This window comes from Rhamphochromis sp. 'chilingali' (assembly GCF_963969265.1).
Source record: "Rhamphochromis sp. 'chilingali' genome assembly, chromosome: 6".
Classification (NCBI taxonomy): Eukaryota; Metazoa; Chordata; class Actinopteri; order Cichliformes; family Cichlidae; genus Rhamphochromis; species Rhamphochromis sp. 'chilingali'.
In genome coordinates this window covers 22,151,507-22,172,966 of record NC_137933.1, presented here as the reverse complement: position 1 = coordinate 22,172,966, position 21,460 = coordinate 22,151,507, and the positions used below count along the sequence as shown (strand labels likewise).

Below are 21,460 nucleotides of genomic sequence, written 5' to 3'. Positions count from 1 at the left end.
AATGAGAATGTAGAATATCGTTGATTGACACATGACCTTGTAGCATATTTACCACTAGGTTACCTCTAACCAGAGCCCATGAGTAAGTAATTCCAACTGCTCTGCCTCTAGCGTATTTATTAGAGGGTTACCGAGGCAACCGGCGCCTGGAACGACCACAGGTCGTCATTTTCGAAACGATGCCCTACGAGTAAATCGCTTTCAGCTAAGCAACAGTCACTGTCGACTGTCGCTCGCCTCCGTGCTACCATACACAGACACCAAACGCTGTTTAGACTTTAAAGCCACTCAAAGGAGCTTGTAAATTAGCATTTACCATAACACTTCCGGGCATTTCTGTTTTTTCAAAACAGAAGCCTCTGCAGCGCGCTGCCGTTGTGATGCTTGTTACACACACTTGACGCTTCCGCTTTTCTTTGGCTTCCCTCTATTGACTCAACCCTGCTTCAAAAGCGTTTTTTCCATTCTCACGTGCTCGCGCGCGCACGCACGCTCTTATTCTCACTCACTCACTCCTTTCTCTTCTCAAAAGCGCCTTGTGAAGCGGATTGACAGGCTAGAATGAAAATGAGGCGGACGCTCGCTCGCGACTTCAGTGCGTACGCGTCCTTTTGAGAAAGACCTCTAAAGTTGGATCATATCACCATGGGAGCTGTTTGGGCTGCAAGGGACTTTTGTTTGTTTTTGCTCCTGTTAAATAGTCGCCAAAGCGCAGCGCTTCCAGAGTTTCGAGGTGGGACTGTAGTGAGTGTGTGTGTGTTGTCTTTTGCAGTCGTGGAGACTTTACGCACGTTTTTCCCAGGAGTGCGCTCCATGTCGTTTCACCAGCAGCGACTTTTAGCATTTTCTCCTAATTCCTAACAACTTTGTATTATAGGAAAAAACAGCACTGCCGTGGCAGGTTGCGCGCTCTGTGTACATAAACGTTTCCAAAAAGTTTTGTTTTTTGGCATGTTGTTAACATTCAGGTTTTCACAGAACTCCCCCCCCCCCCCCCCCCCCCCCCCCCATTTCGACTCATACTCTTTTATTTCGTTTTTATCAGTTAAATCTGAATTTTCCGGCTTCATTCTCACAAATATGTCGCCTTTTTGTTAATTTTCTAACGTGTTTTTGATGATAATGCATTCCTGTAGATCCATGCGCAGAGGGAAGTGATGGCTGTCACATTGACGCTATTTGTCAAACGACCCAAGACTCTTATAAGTGCACGTGTAAAGCAGGTTTTAAAGGCGATGGAAAACAGTGTGAAGGTAAGCATTGTGTAAATGTTTAGCCACAGATTTCTTTTCTTCCTGTTGCAGCCACACCTTGTTCTAATTGTTCAGAGCCTAAGATGTTTTAGCATTTTTAGCTTTTTCTCCCCACCCCAACCTTTATGTGTTGTTTGTTTCTCAGATATTGATGAATGTGACCTGGAGTACAATGGGGGTTGTGTGCATGAGTGCAACAACACACCAGGCAATTATCGCTGCACTTGTTATGATGGGTTTCATTTGGCACATGATGGACATAACTGTCTAGGTAAGATTAGCTTTAAACTAAATAAGCAATCTTTCATGGTAGACAGGGAGCTTGTGTCCTCAGCTGTGTAAACTCATGCTTTATAAAACGCTGAAGACGGTCTGTGTTGGTTTATGTAAGTGAATACCTCCCACCTGAAGCATTGTAAGTTGTTTACTCGTGTGATCGATTCACTGTCCTGTAGATGTGGATGAATGCCAGTTCAACAACGGTGGGTGCCAGCACACTTGTGTCAACACAATGGGCAGCTACGAGTGCCGCTGCAAAGAGGGCTTCTTCCTCAGCGACAACCAGCACACGTGCATCCACCGCTCTGTTGGTGAGTATATGTAACACAAAGTTTGAAATAGTCGCTAACTCATCTACAAAAGATTGTGTGTTTGTGGATGCCTGTGTATTGTGTAAAACTAGTAAAAAAGAAAGAGAGAGAAAGATGTGGCAGATTCTCCAAGAGACTGATGACACAATGAGGGGTGACAGGTTCAAGCTGGCTCCTGTCACTGAGCTTTCATCTGAAACAGCAACATGCTGTGGGAAAAAGGATCTCTGTGTCCCTCAGAACAAAATAAGTCAATAACTGCAACACTCTGGTCTATGCGGTCTGTGTCACAGATTAGTCTGAAGCGCCTTTGTTTCGTCTCCTTCACTGAAGTCGACTCAAATGTGACTACTTTCCACTCCATCGGGTCTTGACAACCCTTTTATATCCCAGTGGACCTATCCGCTCAGCTGTGACCCGTCCATATAAATGCTGCTACAAATCACCATTGAATATGTTGTTTTGTTTTTTGTTGTTTGGAGGTTTTTTTGGGGAATGAACTTTAGATTCTTGTTCCCTCTGTAGAGGCGCTAAGAATAACGCAGCAGTGGATGTTTTTTGGCTTGTGTAGGGGCGTGAGAACAATCAGTGTCTTTCAAGTTTCCAGACTAATCTCTCAGTATGTGCGCCTTTGTGTGTAGCTGGTCAGTCACTGTAGGAGAGTTTCATTGTGTACCTCTCTCCCTCTTTCTATCCAGAGGGCCTCAACTGTATGAATAAGGAGCACGGCTGCGCCCACATCTGCAAGGAGACATCCAAAGGGGGTGTGGCCTGTGAGTGCCGTCCAGGCTTTGAGCTGGCCAAGAACCAGAGAGACTGCATCTGTACGTGCACGCTAACACTCGCAAGTGCATCGGGCTTCTTATGTTGAACTGATTATTTGCATTAGTAGTTGCATGTTGTTTACCTTACAGTGACTTGTAACCATGGCAATGGAGGCTGCCAGCACATCTGCGAGGACACTGAGAACGGCTCCATATGCAGGTGTCACAGCAGGTACACTCTGCAGCCTGACAGGAGCTCATGTGTAGGTAAGCAGGCTGACACTGAGGTGAGACGAGGAATGCAAAACAGTGAGCACAATGTTGTAGTGAAAGAAATGCTGGGATACACATCATTTTTTTTATGATTGATATGTTATTGAATTTTGGAGGAAGAGAGGACAGTATATGCCCGTGCATACAAACTGTATATACGTTGTTGTTGTTTTTAAAAAAAAGCATGCTTAGGATCAGGTGAGCAGGTGGTAGGTGTACATGCATAAAAAGGAGGTGAGACAAAAATTTATCTCCATGAGCTGTTAATATGGTGAAGATATCTTTGTCATTCCAATCCTGCCTGGTAAAGATAATGTTTCCCACTCCATAGCCAGCCATCCAGCAAGCACATTAGACCACTCTGTCATCTAAAACACATCACATCAAATATCCTCTACTATCTTTAATGTCCTCACATCATTTTCCAACCAGCGTGCAAGGTTGCTAAGTGACATTGCAACATTTTTCCAAAGATGCCAAATAATAAGCCCATCCTAATGGTTCAGCCTTAAAAAAATATGGCGTTTTGAAAGCAGTCATACTCTAAGTGTCAACTGACCCAATAATAAAATAACGCTGTAGGCTAGATGAACTTTTTTTATGACTTAATTGGAGTCATGCTTTCAAATCTAGATGATGTTTACAGCATTTTAAAGCTTTAACAAAGAAACACAAAACATGTATACAATGTTTTAACCTGATGATAATTGTTTTTACATACATATATATACTCATTTATGTTCAGTATGTAGCAAAATGGATCTAGATTTCAGCCCAGGGTGGGCGAATTCCAGGAGCTGCCTACACTATTTTTTTTTTTCTTCTTGCGTTACGAGGAGGCTACCCTTACGAATGGATGAAATTAGAGGATCCCTCTTTCTCTCTATCAGTTCTCCTGTTAGGCAGCGTGCATTTTTCCACACAGCAGTTGTAAAGGATAAGGATCAGCCGTCAGATAGCGGGTAATATCTCTCCTTCCAAGCCAGCAGTGTGTGTGAGGTCTGGGCGTGTCACTGCGACGTTGTCTCCGTGATTCACTTTTCTGATCTGCCGTGTTATCTGACACACACCAAGCCACCACAAGCTGAACATCTCAAGTGTCAAAACACATCTGCGCCCTGATGGCTGGCATAAACACTCACTGAGGATAACAGTAAAGCATTACTCTGGTTTTGTGTGTCACAGAGCGAGATGAAGCCACCACAGAGTCCTTGGACCACAATGCCACGTCCTTTACAGAGGTGGACAAGCGGGTCAAACGAAGGCTGTTAATGGGTAATAATAAGACTCCCCCAGTTTTGAATTTGTGTGGGGTTTTTTTGGGTTTTTTGGTTGTTGTTTTTTTTACGTGTGAAGCTTCCAGGAAGCCCTCAGGAGTGGGGAGAGGAGTTTATTTCTAGCAAACTGATACATTCCTCAGTCTTTTGAGCAAACTGTGAAATGGCTGCATGCTCACTTTCTCACCGCCGATCTCACTTGAAATATACACGTATGTGACAGTGTGGTACATTTCACATTTTCCTTCCATTTGGAAAGGAAAGCATGTGAATCTTTTCTTCTATGTTGAGTATTCATCAGTTGTGTGATTCTGGGTCACTCAATACATGTAAAACATTGTGTGATTGGTACTTTATTAGGTATGCAGTCTCATCCGGTGAGACTGTACGGGTCAGCCCTAATCCAAACATCTCAGTGACGTTAGACGCACAATATTGTTAAATTCTGCACGTTAATTTAACCTTTTAAATCAGTGGACGAAATTGTTTAAAGGGTACTTTACAGGAAATCGTTTTATTCTGCTAAGTTCTAGTATTTTGTCACAAATGGAAAGCACAGCATTCCCCACTAGGAGAAAGGTCTTTTGCATGCAGTGATAAGACGTGTTGCATTTTTAGAAACCTGCGCCGTGAACAATGGCGGCTGCGACTGCACCTGCAAAGACACATCCACCGGCGTGCGCTGCAGCTGCCCCGCTGGCTTCACGCTTCAGCCAGATGGGAAGACGTGCAAAGGTCAGACTGCCGTCTTCACAACGAGGGATAGTATCTTAATACGCTAACAAACCTGCATGTGAAAATGTGTTCTTAGAATCTCACTTGTTTCACCCGCAGATATCGATGAATGTGAGGTCAACAACGGCGGCTGCGATCACTCCTGCAAGAACACCATCGGCAGCTTTGAGTGCAACTGCAGAAAAGGTTTTAAGCTGCTGACAGACGAACGCTCCTGTCAAGGTAGACGTGGCTCCTGAACTGCAGGAGCAGTAACAGGAACTTGCATGAACGAGATAATGATGACATTTACAACATCTCTCTCTTGTTTCCTTTTTTTTTTTTTTTTTTTTTTTTTAATCACTGAGTGAATTTAGATTTTTCTTTTTTACAAAAAGAAAATTAGGATCATGTTGAATTTTTCTGAGTTTTTCAGACTTCTACATCATTAGTGTGATTTTATTCAACTTGAATTACTTGACAATTATTTCATGGTTCAGGCTTTAAAGAGTTGAATACATCAGGGAGCATGTAAACCCTTTTTCTGGGGTTTACTTTTGTTTACCTTTTTTTGCATCAGAGTTTGGCATGATTGATGACAATGATTTCTTTTTTAGAAGTCGTTTCTATGAAAAGCTAGTATTTTTGCTTTTGTTTTTTTAATCTGCTGTAGTGTAATGTACCTGTCGCACTTCACTGAGTAGGAAAATGGTCGTCATTAGATGGGGAAATTCCTGCTGGCGAAGATTGTAACTGACTGCCCTGCTATTATGTCATCTGCCTGATTTTGATTACAGATATAGACGAATGCTTCTTCGAGCGCACATGTGATCACACCTGTGTGAACTCCCCGGGTGGTTTTCAGTGTCTGTGCAACAAAGGCTATACCATGTATGGACTGGCCCACTGTGGAGGTGAGACTAAGTTGGGTGGAGGGCACTACACATAACAAGTTCAGCATAACACACAAGTGCTTGATGCATTTAAATGTTTTATTTGATTAAGCACATAGATGTGAGTGGTTGCTCACTGGCGTTTTTGGAAATCGATCTCTGAAATGATAAAGAGTAACTTTTTTTCCCCATTTTTTTTTTTTTCCCATCCCAGATATAAATGAATGCAGTGTGAACAATGCCGGTTGCGAGCATGGCTGTGAGAACACCGTGGGTGGATTTGAATGCTTTTGCCGTCCCGGCTATAAGCTACATTGGAACAAAAAGGACTGCATCGGTAGGTTAGCACCTGTCTCTGAATGACAAGCAGGTCTGTTATTGTCACGTCTCAATGGAAATTGTGCAGTGATGAAGTGTGACAGCAAACACCTTTGTGGACAAAAACAGGAGATACTTTGAGTTGTTCTTTATTTATTTGTTTGTTTACTCTTTAATTTTCTTGTGCTTGAGTAATCCATCCAAAATGCTACAAAGCTGTCAGGATTTTGGACTTTCTGTGCTTCTTCATCTTCATGTGCATCTTCCTCCTTCCTGCTTTTGAACATGTTTGAGTTTTGTTGTGGTTTTTATCTAGCGGCTGAGGGTTTATCACCTGCACAGCCCCCATCTAAACCTACTTTGAACTGTAGCAAGCAGGAGGGAGGGGATCGCTGCTTTCTGACCTGCCAGTCTCAAGTACACATCAGCAGCGGTGAGTTGGTTGAGCCAGATCTCTGTATAGTGTGAGCTGCGATAAACCGGTGTGTTGGTTTAATAACTGAGCAATTTTTTGGCTACGTTATATATCATCTGTCATGCAATCAGTCTTTATTTGTATGGACATCTTTCATGCAAGTTAGTGCAGTTCACAGCGCTTCACAGATGACTAACCAGTAGATAATGAGAACAAAGAGTGATAAAGCAAAGCAAATAATATGCAATAATATGTGATATATATAATAAATTAAAAAGAGAACAAAAACATTAAGAAATAGACGATAAAATGACCTATAAATAGATTAGAAGCACCTAAAAAAAAAAATTGAGAAAGATATGACATTAAAGATAAAAAAATAATGAAATGAAATACTAATAAACTAAGAATATCCAAATAAAATAAAGCTGCATAAAAAGACAGCATGTATGTGGAATATACATTAATGGTCTTATCATTGGGTGGTGCTGTGGTCAGCACTGTCGCCTCACAGTGAGTTCTCTCTGGGTACTCTGGCTTCTTCCCACAGTCCAAGAACATGCATGGGTACATCTCTCTGTGTTGGCCCTGCGATAGGCTGATGACCTGTCCAAGGTGTACCGCAGCTCTCACCCTATGACAGCTGGGATAGGTTCCCTGAATTAGATAAATTGATGGTTTGTCTCTTTCATAGTTTATTTTTATCATATTGCCCTCTTCAGTTTACTTGTTGACTCTCTGCGGACCCCAAGAAAAGTACTTGTTGCTGTGGTAACAGCTAACTGGGGGTGTGAATAAAAATTTTTTAACAAGAGCTACTTGCTGATATGAAGCAGATGGCTGGTGTTGGGCTGTCAGAGTGAAGCAGCTGCAAAACATGTCAACTAATCCAGCAGGATTAGCACTGCTACAAGTCCCACATTTAAATCAGGATATTTTGACAATTGCAGGTTCACAGGTTAGTTAGAGAGAGATAAAAAGGACCAGGGTGGATTGGTGAAGAAGCTTATGATACATCGAGGATGCTTTTTGTATATTATGTCTTCAAACAGCACAATTCAGTCAGGTGGAAGTGCAACTAGTCAGTAAGCTCAACAGTTGTAGATTTAATTGAGTGAAAAGTCTGTTGACGGACTTCATGTTCATACATGCTGCCTGTCTTTTGTCTTAGTTGTTTTTTTGGCCCTTACTTTTGTCAGTGTCGGTCCCTGTGTCACGGCCTCGTGTGTTTTCAGGGACGGAGGATTCCTACACAGTGACCTGTGGAATGCCTCTGCCCTGCTTGGCTGACGCACAAAAGAACAACAGTGGCTCATATTGCTTAGGCAAGTACAGGACATCGCAGATTTACATCTTTTTTTTTTCCGCTCTGCCAAAGAAAACAGTAACACAGGAACAGGTAGGTCACGCTTTACTTGTCTTCACTTGATAACGATATTTTCTGTCCCCCTGTCGTGCAGGTCGAGAAACGGCCAGCCTTGCCCGCATTAAGACAACGGCCACTTTTAAGTCTGGCACCCCAAGGTGCAACTTAAAACGAAGTCAGGAGAAACTCAGGGAGAGCCTAAACTCAGCGCGCTCAGGTACAGCGCCACGCCGACTCAAAGCACAAGACTTAGAGTTATATCGTCTTTATGTTGCTGGTTAAAAAACATTTTGGGTTTACCGAAAACTGCCAACATCTAAAGACTCTGAAGCAGACCTTAAAGATGCTTCAAAGAAAACCAAAAACCAAGAGCAAATGTGAAAGAAATTTGTGGGGAAAGTGATGTGGTTTTGAGTGTCTTCCACATCTCAGCACAGCACTTTGTCTGCCAGTGACAGGGAGGATGTAATTGGCCACAGGATGCCTTTCAGTTGTGTGTGACCTAGCTATCAATCAAACACGATTCTGATTGTAGGATTATTTTGCTTCTACAAAACGGGCTCAGCATGGTACATCCCTCACAGACACTGAAAGGAAACCAACATCTCATTGCCATTGCATCCCCTTTGTTCTATTAGCTTTTCACTGTGCATGACCAAAGATTATTGTATGTGATTAATGTTTCCTGTCTGTTAACAACTGTGCAATTTTTCTCTTTGTTGTGCTTGCTGGGGGTTTGTTGTGTCCCATGTTCACAGAAAGGAAGTTTCTCTTCACTGAAAATGTCCAGTTCAGCTACGTGAGCCTGCGCTGCACCTCATCCGGACAGAGAATGCGTAGCCGCCATGGCAGGAAGGCCGGCGAGGAGGACGGCTCCTCAATCACTGCTGAGTTTGAGCTGGATGTGAACCTAGAGGAGGTAACAGGTTGGTCTCTCTGTGGTTTCTGCTTGGCTGCCCGCCTGTCTGTCTGCGACCTGTGATTATGATTCTTAAATCTGTCTTTCGCCGCTCTGTTTGTCACTAAACAAACCAAGCTGTGTAAAAGTATCTCCTGTTTTGACTTGGCTCTGGTGATGGGCTCTAGATTTGGGGCAAAGGGTGTTTTTGTTTAATTTCCTTGATTTCTGCGTTAGCGGTGTGAAGTAAGCTTATGGGAATCTAGGCATGAAATCGTAGGTTATTGCAGGTGAACAATAGGAAATCTTGCTTTGGAAACTCTTGCAGTATCGAGTGCTTTTCTCAGCAGAGGGTTGTGACGTGAACTGCGCACGCCGCCGTTCAGAGAAGAGGCTCAGGAAGACCATCAGGACCCTGCGGAAGTCCATCAACCGGGAGCAGTTCCACCTCCACTTTGCCGGAGCAGACTACAATCTATCCAGGAGTCCGAGCCAGCTGGCAGAGCTGCCAGGACACTGCATAGCAGGACAGATGCTCTTGGGCAGAAAATGTGGTGAGTTGAGTTTATGTGTGTAGTGTTTATTCACTGTAGAAATCCTGTTAACGAGCAGAGCACAAACAGTTAATCCAGGCAAAACTTCTACTGGAAACGTTAATGCTTTTCATCTTTCCCACCGCTTTGTTTTTTGAGGCAGCAGCACTTGTGAGCATACCCCATACACACAGTAGACCCATAGTCATGGCTTTAAGTAATTGAATTGGCCCAAGCCAGTGAGATATATTTAGACAGGCGGGTTTAATGATTGGATTTGGAGCAGGTGTGGGCCAGATGAATGCCATATTTGGTTTGCAGACATTCTGTAATGAGCAAGTTGGAGGGGGAAAGCGAGCTTGTGTGGAAGAACAGAGAAGCTGTTGTTGGCCCTCCAAGCTGCGAGATCTTCCAGCATCTCCATGGGATAAAAGTGTAACGTTAGGGCTGATGGCAGGTCTCCTGCTGCCTCTTGCTTGAATTTTATATACAACCTGCGCTGGAGAAAAATGCTCTTTAAATAGGGCTGTCGATGGTGGAGAGCTCAAGGCAGGCTTGTGTTTTCTCTGGCGGCTGCAACTGTATGCCCCTATTTTCAGGCCTCACAATGTGTTGGCTGCGTGCTGGACATCTTCTCAGTATCAGCGAGGGGAAACTGGTGCCTTTCCTCCTAAATTGTGATGTCTAAATATTTATTCAGGCAGTATGCGCTTTGTTCAATATATGCGTCAGTGTTGAGGATGTTTTAACTTAATGTAGGCCCAGATCTTTATCCCCAGATCTCAGGAATATGGCTGATGGCCAAAAAAAATGTGTCAAACTATAGCCGCTCTGTAGTTTCATGAGATAATGTCTGTTGAGGGGAAAGTCATAAGTTTTGCTTTCCATTCATCTCCCTGTAATTTTTTTTTCTTTGGTCTCATCATTAACATTTAAGCTACGTCTGCTGTTAAGCTTTCCTGACATGATTTATTTCACATCTTAAGTGTCTTTATTCCTTCCGTCCCCCGCTTTGCTTTCAGGTCAACATTAGGCAGTCTATTGGTTGTGGCAAGGGTGTAGACATGTAATTTGGGAGAGGAGGGAAAAAGGAGAGGGGGGCTCTGAAAGGCATTCTTCTTAACCTCCAGCTCTTTAAAGGAGCTATATTTTTCCCTCCTCCCCCATCTTTTGCTCTGGCTTAGTTTGGAGTGCAGTTTAGTCCTTTTCAATTTGCCCACTCCATTGAAAACCCCATTTGAAGCTCATTCTCACTCCTTGAGAAGAACACAGTCTTCTGTGGATTTGAAGAAAACACTGTGCACAGTTTAAAGCGTGGCAGCTCCTCCTCCTCTGTGCTGTGTTTGGGTTATTGGTTGAAGTAACGTTTATATTCCGGGACATTGGTTCAGTTTAAATAACTTGTGATGTTAGCTTATTAATAACATGATCATTTTGAGTCTAAAATTTATTTCAACTCTACATTATTTATGTGCAAGAAAACAACCAAAGCATACATAAGAGGCTTCATGTGAACGTGTCCACAGGTCCACATGTTCTCACATCCATGTGAGTGTCGCAGTGAACTTGTTTGTGTGTTTGTTTTAACGTTGGAGATGTTTAGGAAGTGCTGTTGATTCAAGCTGGCACTTTAAGTGCTGTCCCCCCCCCTACCCTTGCACCCCAGCTGGGGGCCACTTTGCATGACCCCTAGCCACTAAACTGCTAAAGAGAATTGACTTCACCCACACCATGGGAATCAATTAGCATCAGCTGTTTGGGCCCCTGCTTGATGGGCGCGAGCAGTGATTGGACCAAGTAGAATGGGGGGATTCAGAAACCTGACCTCTTTTATTGGGTTCAGCTCCTTACTACTGTGATACCATAGTGTTTTCCTATGTCATCAAGTAGGCAAAAACCAGGGACTTGAATAGAGGTGAAAGGTCTTTTAAACCTCTTTGGGGCCATCAATTCGAGAACTCTATAGAACCGTTCTTTGCATTTGAAAGACTTCAAGTTTTTCTTTCTTTCCTCTTTTTCACTCTCACTGTCTCTTCCCTCACAGCTTCCCTCTGTCAAATAAAAGCTGTTAGAGGACAATGCAGTGATGGCTCCTTGTGGTCTTTTAGAATAAACAAAAGGCTTCAAAAATGAGCTGCTCTTGATAGGTTTTCGTTGGGAGAAAGAAAATGTAATTCTAACAGTCTACAGAGCCACGTATAATGGATCTGTGTGAAAGCTTTTGTGTGTCGAGCTCTCTCTGATATTGGTTGTTTTCTTTCAGCCCGGTTGAAGGCTACATATGAGGCACGTTTTGCTCGAAAATCTCAGGAGTTTAATTGATTTATTCTTGTGTGAGCTCAGCTTTAGTTTTCAAGTGAAGTTCTTACGGCTATCAGACAGACACAGTAATTGCCAAATTAATTACAGGCATCAGTCTGAATGGGAGGAACCAAAGCAAAACAGTGTTTTAGCCCCTTTAATCAAGTGTTTGCGCTTTTATACGATAAAAGGGAAGCTCTCCCTTTGATTTGCGGCTGTGATTGCTTTTAAAAGAGCTGAGGGTCCTTACGTTGGCATTTAAAGTTCCTCTCTGATGCACAGCCATGTTGTGTCAAGTATTAAGACAGGTGTAGGTGTGGATGCAGTAAAGGCAGCACTGGGAGAGGCTGTTGTTCTTTTGTCCCCATGATTTTGTTTTTGCATGGCTGTTTTAGGTTGGTTTGCAAATGTACTTTAATGGCATTTGGACTTTTAATGTGTGTGTTTCATGCAGTCCAAAGCAAATAAAATTCATAACTTCAGATCAGTTTATTTGTATAGCTCATTTAGGCACAGCAAACACTGAACAAAGTGCAAAACAATCATGTAAAACAGATCAATAAAGATAAATGTTAAACAGACAAATAAAAGTTGACTTAAAGGGAATAACCAACAATAAGGGAATGTAATTGAAAAGCAAAAGTTTACAAGAAGACACAGTTAAAATGAGACTTGAACCTGAAACCTGCAATAGTTACACTGTGTTAATGTAATGCACAAGCATTTTCATAGCTGACATATTATCATACAGTTGTAGCTAAGATAAATGTACTTATCTCTCCTTTAGGCATCATGTAGGTTATCCTTTGTTAGTATCAAGCCGTACTCTGTTTAGTGACACAAATCTGACATTTGAATCCAGTGGGCATATTTCACAAACATTTTACGAACATGCTCTTCTACTGTTTTCTATTTGAAGACTCTAGAACTTTATATAGGCATCACAACAGCATCACTACTTTACATGATGCAGTCCTGATATGTTACCTGCACGTTGTTCACATCTGATTGTGTGGTGCCATATAAAGATGGCCTGTAACCATACAGCCTAATGCACCACTCTCTGGTACAATAATCTACACTGAGCTCAGTGATACCTTTAAGATGGCAGGAAAACGCTGTCAACAGATAGATAATTGTTCAGGCTCAGCTGCCTTCTTAAAGCTGGCGCTCACTGCTCTTTACTGTGTTTATCCAGTTCAAGTATTTACATGATCCTCTTTGATTACACTTGAGAGGCAGCTGTGATCTGGGTTTCTTTAATGGTCTCATCATTCACTGTAGCTGCGGTGTTTATTGTGTACATCTACGCTGTGGTTAGGACTGCTTGATTGTGTGTAACCACGGGGCAATCTGCTATATTTGTTGATTCATGTCTGCTTATCGCATTGTTCTTTTTTTACCCACACACTCTTATGGTGTGGTTATTTGTCCATGAGCGCCACCTGACCTGATCTGTCTACTAAATTGACTTTAATTACAAGTTCAAACGTTAACGTCTGTTTTGGATGGCTTATCTTTAAGTGTTTGTTTTTAGTTTTTGCGGAAATGTTCCATCATCCTCAAACAGTTACATTTGTTTGTAATTGACTCTATATCACAGAATTACTGTCTGAAAAATATTTCTGTGTGTTTAGTATTCAAAAAATATGACTTTTCCCCCTCAACTTAGCATAGCACAAAGATAAAACTGTCAGCACATGCTTAGCAACTCTTTGGAGAAACTTTGTAGGCCGACATTTGCTTTATGTGCACTAGAGACGGGCATGCAACAGTGTCTCGCTACAAGTATGTCACAGAACGGCTAAACTTTAATCTCTCTTGATGTCCTTTTCCATCTGTGTCTTAGTGAGCTGCAGTGTTGGGACCTACTACGATGGCGATCAGGGACGGTGTTTGTCGTGTCCAGCTGGAACGTATCAGGACGAGGAGGGACAGATGTCCTGTGAGGTGTGTCCTACACCTCAAGGAAGAGAAGTCTCCAAAGTGGTGGGAGCTCGAAACATTTCAGAGTGTGGAGGTAAAACACCATATTTTAACATTTAAAAAACATCAAACAATAAAATTTTATAGTGTATTATAAACTGGTTTGTCTTAATTCTTTATGATGTGTCCTTTAAACATACTTTACTGCAGGCAACTTGACATTTAATGTCTTGTGTGTTGACTTTGTATGTGTTGAAATCCTGGAGATGTCACAAGACAGGAACCTACCACGAGGGCTATTTTAAGTGCTTTGGAAGATTTCTGAGTGTCTGTCTGTGGACAGATTTTGATCATGTGCTATCAAAACTTTACAGGTGCCAAGTTTCAAATTAAAGACAGGTTCAGAAATCTGTGTTTTCCAAGTTTTCACAGATTGACTGATCCTACAGCCAAATGTTAATGCTAATTTTTAATTTTACAAGCAGTTAAAATGGTCAAATCAACTCACCCAAGCACCCATACAGTGCTTTTATCTGTAGCTAAGCACTTTCTAACATTCACACACACTCGATTCTGTATGTTACCCAAGAATGCTTCAGCATGCAGGCAGGAGTCGAGGATTGTTTCACCAACTTTCTGATTGGTAGATGACCTGCTCTACCACCTGAGCCAGTATTAATCTGGTTTGTGCAAAAACTAGTCACCTTTAGGGCTCAGAAAGCAGGTCACAAATAAATAAATAGTAAATTCTCTTTTTTACTTTATGGTGACATGTAAATGCCAAGCAACTGTCAAACGTAAAGCCCAGGGGCCAGAATCAGCCTGCCAAAGACTGACCCACTGCGCAGCTTTGGAGAGTGTGAAGGAAGGGATGAATTTTAGACTTTTAACTGCATTTAAAAAAAAATGTTTTTCAGCTTTCCCTACTGACACAGACCCCTCTCATAGCCAGTCTTACTGCACCAAATTAAAAAACAAATAAATAAACAATGAAAAAAGAGATTGTGTGTTATTTAACTACCTACTAAAAAATGTATGATATTTTATAGATATTTATATCAAATAAATAATCCAAAAAAAGCAACAGCCGCAGAAAATTAAATATAAAGTTGTGAAGGTACAAAGGAAGCAGTGGTGCCTCGATAAAGATCTCGTTGGCAGTTGTTTTGCTTTGTGTAAATCTGAAGAAGCTTGAATATGAATTAACTTCTTTCAGTCCTGAATAAAAAGCTCAAGGAGCCACCATGTTTTGTTCTCCTCCTGTGCTGTTATCAGAGTCACATCTCGCCTGACAGACTAAACAAGACGAGCTATCACACATCCACTTTGTACTAGTCACCCAGGAGTTACACGCAGTGAGAGGTGGAGATGTAACACAGCATTTTTTCCATTAGTATTTTCTTAAGTTTTGCTAAATAAAAGTAAAGCAAAGTTGTTGTTGTTGTTTTTTTGTTTTTTTTTAAGTGGACAGAGCATTTCCTGCTTCTAACAGTGTGTGTGTGTGTGTGTGTGTGTGTGTGTGTGTGTGTGTGTGTGTGTGTGTGTTCAGGTCAGTGTTCCCCTGGTCAGCACTCCCACGATGGCTTCATCCCCTGCCAGCTCTGTCCACCTGGAACGTACCAACCAGAGGTGGGGCGCACTTCCTGCTTCCCCTGTGGAGGGGACCTGGGCACCCGGCGCATCGGGGCTGTCTCATTTCAGGAGTGTGAGACCAAAGGTATGAAAGATTTTAGTTATGTCACTGGATATAAAACCTAATAACGTCTGCCTGGTATATTTTAGCTTTCGCTTTAGTTTAGCTTTAATATAAACGAAGGGTTTAAATGGTTCTTTTGGAGCCGAGAACGTTTATGAAAGCCTGCCAGACTTGTGAAATAAAGTGAACCATCTGTTGTTTTGGGGATTTGAAGTCTTTTTTTGTGACTTCAAAACACTGTGTAGCATTTGCAGGTGTTGATAGGGACTCTGCTGCCCTCTGCAGCTGTTGTATGGTTTTTACCAGGCACAGAGAGTTTCCGTTCTAACTCAAGCGCAGAGGTTTTGTTGTTGTGTTTTTTTTGTTTTTTTTTAATGTATAACGTTTTAACTGAAGATTTTTCAGGTATAATGTAGGATACGATTTTTTTGTACCCCGAATGTTGGTGGCATTAAATCAGCTAACAGCTCTCTATCGCTGGCCTTTGCTCCTGCAGTGCAGTGCTCTCCAGGACATTACTACAACACCAGCACACACCGCTGCATTCGCTGCCCAATGGGCACATATCAAGGGGATTTTGGTCAGAACTACTGTGTCACCTGCCCTGGAAACACCACCACCGACTATGATGGTTCCACTAACATCATGCAGTGCAAAAGTATGTATATCTGTAGGGGGTGGGGCAGGGTTTTAGTTTCCAATATTAGAATTCCATTTGAGATATTTTTAATTTTTGTGTCACTTACAGACCGACGATGTGGAGGAGAGCTCGGGGATTTTACAGGTTACATCGAATCTCCCAACTACCCGGGAAACTATCCTGCGAATATCGAGTGCACTTGGATCATTAACCCTCCCCCCAAACGCAGGATCCTTATTGTTGTCCCTGAAATCTACCTGCCTATTGAGGATGAATGTGGAGACTACTTGGTGATGAGAAAAAGCGGTGAGTTCTACTGTGTTTGTGCCATTTAACTAACAAATAAAATATAACACAGGGGTTTTAGGTTGGATTTGCTTTGGTTTGGGCTCAAGTTACGATTATGATCCTTTTTTTAAAACGCTATAATCCTCAGAAGTTATGAAAACAAGTGTCTGCTTACAATATAGTCTGTGTGTACAGAGCAGGATGAATCGGCACAGTGGTAGAAAAACATCTCTTAATGTCATAAGAGTGGTTTTCATATTCATCAGTAGTTACGTATTAAGGCCTTTCCTCTGTGCTTCTCACAGCTCTCCCCAACTCTGTGACGACCTACGAGACGTGTCAGACGTACGAACGTCCCATTGCCTTCACCTCCCGCTCCAAGAGGCTTTGGATACAGTTCAGGTCCAATGAGGGAAACAGCGGCAAAGGCTTCCAGGTTCCATATGTGACGTATGATGGTGAGATGGTTTGTCTTGGAAATAAGATTAATACTGTAATTCCATGTAAGTTCACAACCTGGTCCCACCAAACCAGCGCACACTATATTGTGTCTCTCATTTTTCCAATATAAATGATTGAAATCCTCATTTTCATTCAGCATTTATCTTTCAGAAGCAGAGCAAAGTGTTTTCATTTCATTCATGCAGCATTTGGCCTGGCAGGAATCTTTTTCTTTTTTTCTTTTTTTTAATGGCCCAGAAGAGACGATGTGTGCTGGGTGCCATTACGACCCATAGTTATTTGAAATTGGTACATGGTGTCCTCCCTGAGGATTATCAGAGACAACTTGGAAAAAGATGTCTGTGGGTTTTTGTCCCTTGTTTTTGGGGGGTGGGGTGTAACGAATACTGTGTGCCTCATTCGTTTAAGAGGAAAAAAAAAAATCTGCCCCTGCCTGTAGAAACTGCGGTTTCCATTAAGTCTTCTGTAGGGTTCTACATTTGTTTTATTGTTTGTTTGTTTTTTGAACAATCCCTTTTAAATTTGATGAATTGAGAAAGAATAAACCGATGATACCTCTGAATATTGTTTAAATCTAGTTTGTTTTTTCTTACTAAGCTATTTATGAACGTTATTTGTTTCAGAGGACTACCAAGAGTTGATAGAAGACATCGTCAGAGATGGAAGATTATATGCTTCAGAGCATCACCAGGAAATACTTAAGGTATCAGGATTTTATAATTATATTATACAAATGTTTAACAGGGAGCACTGTGGTCTCCAGCCTGAGTAGGTCTAAAATACCTAAAACCTTTAGTGTAAGCTGTATATATTTACATTTATCCATTACTTTCATCTTTTAAAGCATTGCATTCCTGACTTACTAACCTGCTCATTAAGAGTTTTAGCTGTTTTATCTCATGGGCTATTTTCAGCTGACCATTTAGACTTTATTTGACAAAGATCAGCTGGCCAGTTTTGACTCCTCACTGTGTTAGTGGTTTGGCTCCAGTGACCATGTAGCACCCTCTTTTGGGAACAAGTAGAAATACAGAGTACCGCTCACATGAACCCATAAGAGCCCCGACCCATTTTATTGTCAAGAAAACTGTGAGAGAGTAAGTGTTGAAACTTTAATAGGAACTTCCCTCTGTGTGTAAAGGGACAGTGACACCTGTGTCACTGTGGTTTCCTATGTGTAAAAATTACATACTGTAAGTCTGTGAAGGTTCTCAGTCATCCAGGTCATCGTAGTCTAAGGAGCTTGGAAAGAAAAGCATCTGGACTTCTTTAAGTTGCTTGAAGACGTTTCACCTCTCATCCGAGAAGCTTCTTCAGTTCTAAGGTCAAATGGTGGAGAGTCCCAGATATAAACCTAGTGGGAGTTTCCCCCTAAAGAGGGACAAAGGACCCCCTGATGATCCTCTACTTAATCACGTGTCCAAAATGTGAACATTCACATTTTGGACAGAGAGGACAGACGGTTTGAATAGAGGAGTGAAAGAAGCCATCTATGTCCACTGTGAGCGACCATCTTTGAACAGAGGCGCTGGTTTACGACACCAACTGTCTGCCATCTATAATCCAGTTTTGAGATCCCTTCCCAGACGCCTTAACGCCCACTCACATCCTGGGCCATCTGACCTCAGGAATTCGCATGATAAGGTGGGGCCAGGTTTCACAATGAGCTCCCCCGAAACCGTGGCTGATTGTTACCTACACCCGTTTTCACACCTTGGCTCATGTGATTAGGTAGAGGATCATCGGGGGGGTCCTTTGTCCCTCTTTGGGGGGAAACTCCCACTGGGTTTAAATCTGGGACTCTCCACCATTTGACCCTTAGAACTGAAGAAACTTCTCGGATGAGAGGTGAAACGTCTTCAAGCAACTTAAAGAAGTCCAGATGCTTTTCTTTCCAAGCTCCTTAGACTACATACTGTAAGGAATTCTTTTGGATAACACACTTCTTTTTTTTTTTTTCCCCCCTCAGGACAAGAAGCTCATGAAGGCACTGTTTGACGTGCTGGCTCACCCACAAAACTTCTTCAATTATACAGCGCAAGACTCGAGAGAAATGTTCCCCAAATCCTTCATTCGCTTCCTGCGGTCCAAAGTCCTGAGGTTCCTTCGTCCTTAAAAAAATAAATAAAAAGTTGCCACAAGGTTCCAGGATTTTTTCATAATAAGCTTAAATTAGAAACTGGACCCTCTTATGTGTTTTATCAATTGACCCCTGCGCATTCTAAGGTTACGTGTTGGACAAGAGGACCGCACCTGATGAAACGATCCCAATGGAAAAGTGAAATTTTTAACTGAGGAAGTGGTACAAACCACAGATCTATATGGGCTTCCTCGGAGAGGAATTAGGAGATCTCATTTGGAAAATACTTCTAACAGCAGATGAATGACATTATACGGCCCTTTAAATTTTAAAGTTGGGATTTAAATTCCAAATTGGGTATTGGAATGTTGAGAAATACTGTGCATGGCGGCATTATGGGACTCTTTAATTGCATTTGGATGAAAAACAAATATGATAGACGAACAGATATATGCTGAATGTCAGTAACACTGTATATAGGTTTAGGTTTAACATTTAGTTTTTTAACATGGCCTGCACAGGTAGGCATGAAATACTGACAGAAATACTGCAAAAATGTCAGGAACAAATAGCGCACACAAGTTTTCTTGGGGAAATTAGCACTGCAAAAGAAGTAGCCCTGCCACAAAAGCAATTATTCTGATGAATGTCTTGTATATGATGTAAAAAGTTTTAGGTGAAACGCTAATGTTTTGTAGCAGCTACATACACTTTAATGGTATAGCATGGCTGCGTTTGCTGTTGGCTCACGTATTTGGTCTTCTAAGGTGTCTGGATGAGCACTGCTGTTCTTTAAAAAATACTTTTCCTTTCCAAAACTAGTCACAAGACAATGACTGCTTCAGCTAGGTCACTAGCAACCAAAGACAACGAATTACTCTGCAGAGAAACGGAACAATTTGTGATGCCATGAATACATGAAAAGTTCTGTAAAATAGAAGTAAACTATATTTACCTCTCCTAGATGAAACAAGTATGTATATTTTTATGATTTTGTACATCGAATGTGCTGTAAATAAAGACCGGAAACGGATTTCCACCACTTTCAACCACTTTTTCTCATTTCTGTACAAGTTCATGTGTTTGTATATGTTTAACACCTCCAGAGGAATAATAAAGTTGGTCTTTATTAAGTATTATTATTATTATTATTATTGAGTTAGTAGGTAGAACTTGTGAGATAAAATGCTTGCAAGAAAAAAACATGATTATTTTATCAAAAATGATATGGAGACAGGGATAAACTAGAGTAATTAGAGTAACAAGGTTGCACATAATTTGGATTTATCTTGGATAATAAAAGATGTTTCATCACTGAAAAAAACCCCCCCAATCTTCCATAGTTATAAAGGCCATTTTACAGTTGCAGGACATTTTCTATCAACCCCATGAATTCGAAAAGAATCTATATGAAAAAAGTGGTTCGAAAATATTTATAATGCAAAATAGTTCTTGAGCACAAGTGTAAATGCTAAAAAAGATAAAATTATAAAGAAATTATAAAAATAAATGGTCGATTTGTTTATTTATCTTAGCGTTTTAATTGAGTTGAGATTTTATGTATATAGCGCCAAAACACAATGCACTTTAGAATGTAAGGTAAGTAATGATAATACCTACAATGATAATATAATAATTGTCTTCCAAGAAGAATGACCCGCCTGGTGTTCCCCGGACCAGAGTTTGATACACCTGCTCTTTACCAGCTTGTCTAACCGAAGGGTGCGTTCGATTTATCTTCACGTGACGTGGCGGAGCAGGGGGGTGGCTTACTGGGCTTAAGCCCGGGTTGTTTTTTCAGAAGCCCGGGGTCTTTTGGAGTGTAATTTTTTCATAGTTAGATGCCTGGCTGACAACTGTATAAAGCAAAAAACTACACACAATATTCGAAGCACATAGTGCACACTGTGGGAATTTACAACTGTGCATAAATCCCCCCTAATATTGGTATGATCCGAGCTCAGGCACTAAGCGGGGCGGGGCAGCTGCTGCCTACGAGTGCGCTGTTGGAGAAACGGAGCTAGGCAGACAGAGGAGAACTGAAGTATAACCAGGTACCAAAGCAAATCATTCGTACTGTACAAATAATGTAAATATGACGGTGTATCACGAAAGATTGATATCAAACTGATCACTTGAAGAGAAAGTAACGTAATATGGGTCAATTGACCCATATTACGTTACTTTCTCTTCAAGTGAATCAACAAATGGCGAAATGAAAAGCCGAACAACAACAATGCTGTTTCTTTAGAGAGTCTTAGCTTACATGTGTGTCTATTTCATATTTTCAGTTGTTACCCTCCATGGCTAAATAAATCAGATTCAGTAATGTACTGATATACAAGAATGGACATAAGGAGCTTCTTTCAAAGAAAAAACTCTGGTAGTATTTTATATATTATGCTTTGTATGTTGTTCAGTATATTTCTATGCAAAACAAGAGGAATTTCAATACACAGCAGTATATTCACAGTTGAAACCAGATATTTACATACACTTTATGGAAAACACAAGAACATTTTTTTTTACTGTACAACGTCAATTTAGAGTAACCTTTTGAATTAGTTAAATGTCAGAATAAAGAGAGACAGAGCTGTCTATTTTTTATCACTTTCATCAAATTTAGGATTACATATACACTAAGTTTATTGTTAATTAATAAGAAAACTCCAGACATTCCATTCTGAGCTGAAGAAGCTTCTGATAGGTTAGTAGAGTCCATGTGAGTAAATTGGTGGCACAGCTGTGGATGCATATAAGGCAAAACACAGAG

The 21,460-nt window shown here is 41.3% G+C and overlaps 1 protein-coding gene across 3 annotated transcripts; it reads left to right on the top strand.

Moving 5' to 3' along the window:
• Window positions 1-251: 251 nt before the first annotated feature.
• scube2 (signal peptide, CUB domain, EGF-like 2) lies at window positions 252-19,798 on the top strand. Of its 3 annotated transcripts, none has more exons than XM_080884408.1 (23): window positions 253-733; window positions 1,137-1,253; window positions 1,399-1,524; window positions 1,709-1,843; window positions 2,542-2,667; window positions 2,758-2,874; window positions 4,066-4,155; window positions 4,776-4,892; window positions 4,992-5,114; window positions 5,669-5,785; window positions 5,979-6,101; window positions 6,399-6,515; window positions 7,733-7,822; window positions 7,958-8,080; window positions 8,622-8,789; window positions 9,112-9,315; window positions 13,445-13,615; window positions 15,071-15,238; window positions 15,714-15,875; window positions 15,966-16,163; window positions 16,451-16,603; window positions 17,231-17,310; window positions 18,577-19,798. In XM_080884408.1, the coding sequence occupies exons 1-23, from the start codon at window positions 646-648 to the stop codon at window positions 18,721-18,723; spliced, it is 3,060 nt and encodes a 1,019-aa protein (XP_080740534.1). In that variant the 5' UTR covers window positions 253-645; the 3' UTR covers window positions 18,724-19,798. The 3 variants fall into 3 exon arrangements, with proteins under 3 accessions (XP_080740535.1, XP_080740534.1, XP_080740533.1); XM_080884407.1 differs by having other exon boundaries at window positions 258-733; window positions 9,109-9,315; window positions 18,577-19,797; XM_080884409.1 differs by lacking the exons at window positions 6,399-6,515; window positions 7,733-7,822; window positions 7,958-8,080; window positions 8,622-8,789 and having other exon boundaries at window positions 252-733.
• Window positions 19,799-21,460: the final 1,662 nt, after the last annotated feature.

Excerpts from the sequence above, each read along its gene's own strand:
- scube2 (XM_080884407.1), top strand. The coding sequence starts at position 646 with ATGGGAGCTGTTTGGGCTGCAAGGGACTTTTGTTTGTTTTTGCTCCTG. Across the intron at positions 5,786-5,978 it reads TGGACTGGCCCACTGTGGAG|ATATAAATGAATGCAGTGTG; the intron begins GTGAGACTAAGT and ends TTCCCATCCCAG. Across the intron at positions 6,102-6,398 it reads GAACAAAAAGGACTGCATCG|CGGCTGAGGGTTTATCACCT; the intron begins GTAGGTTAGCAC and ends GTTTTTATCTAG.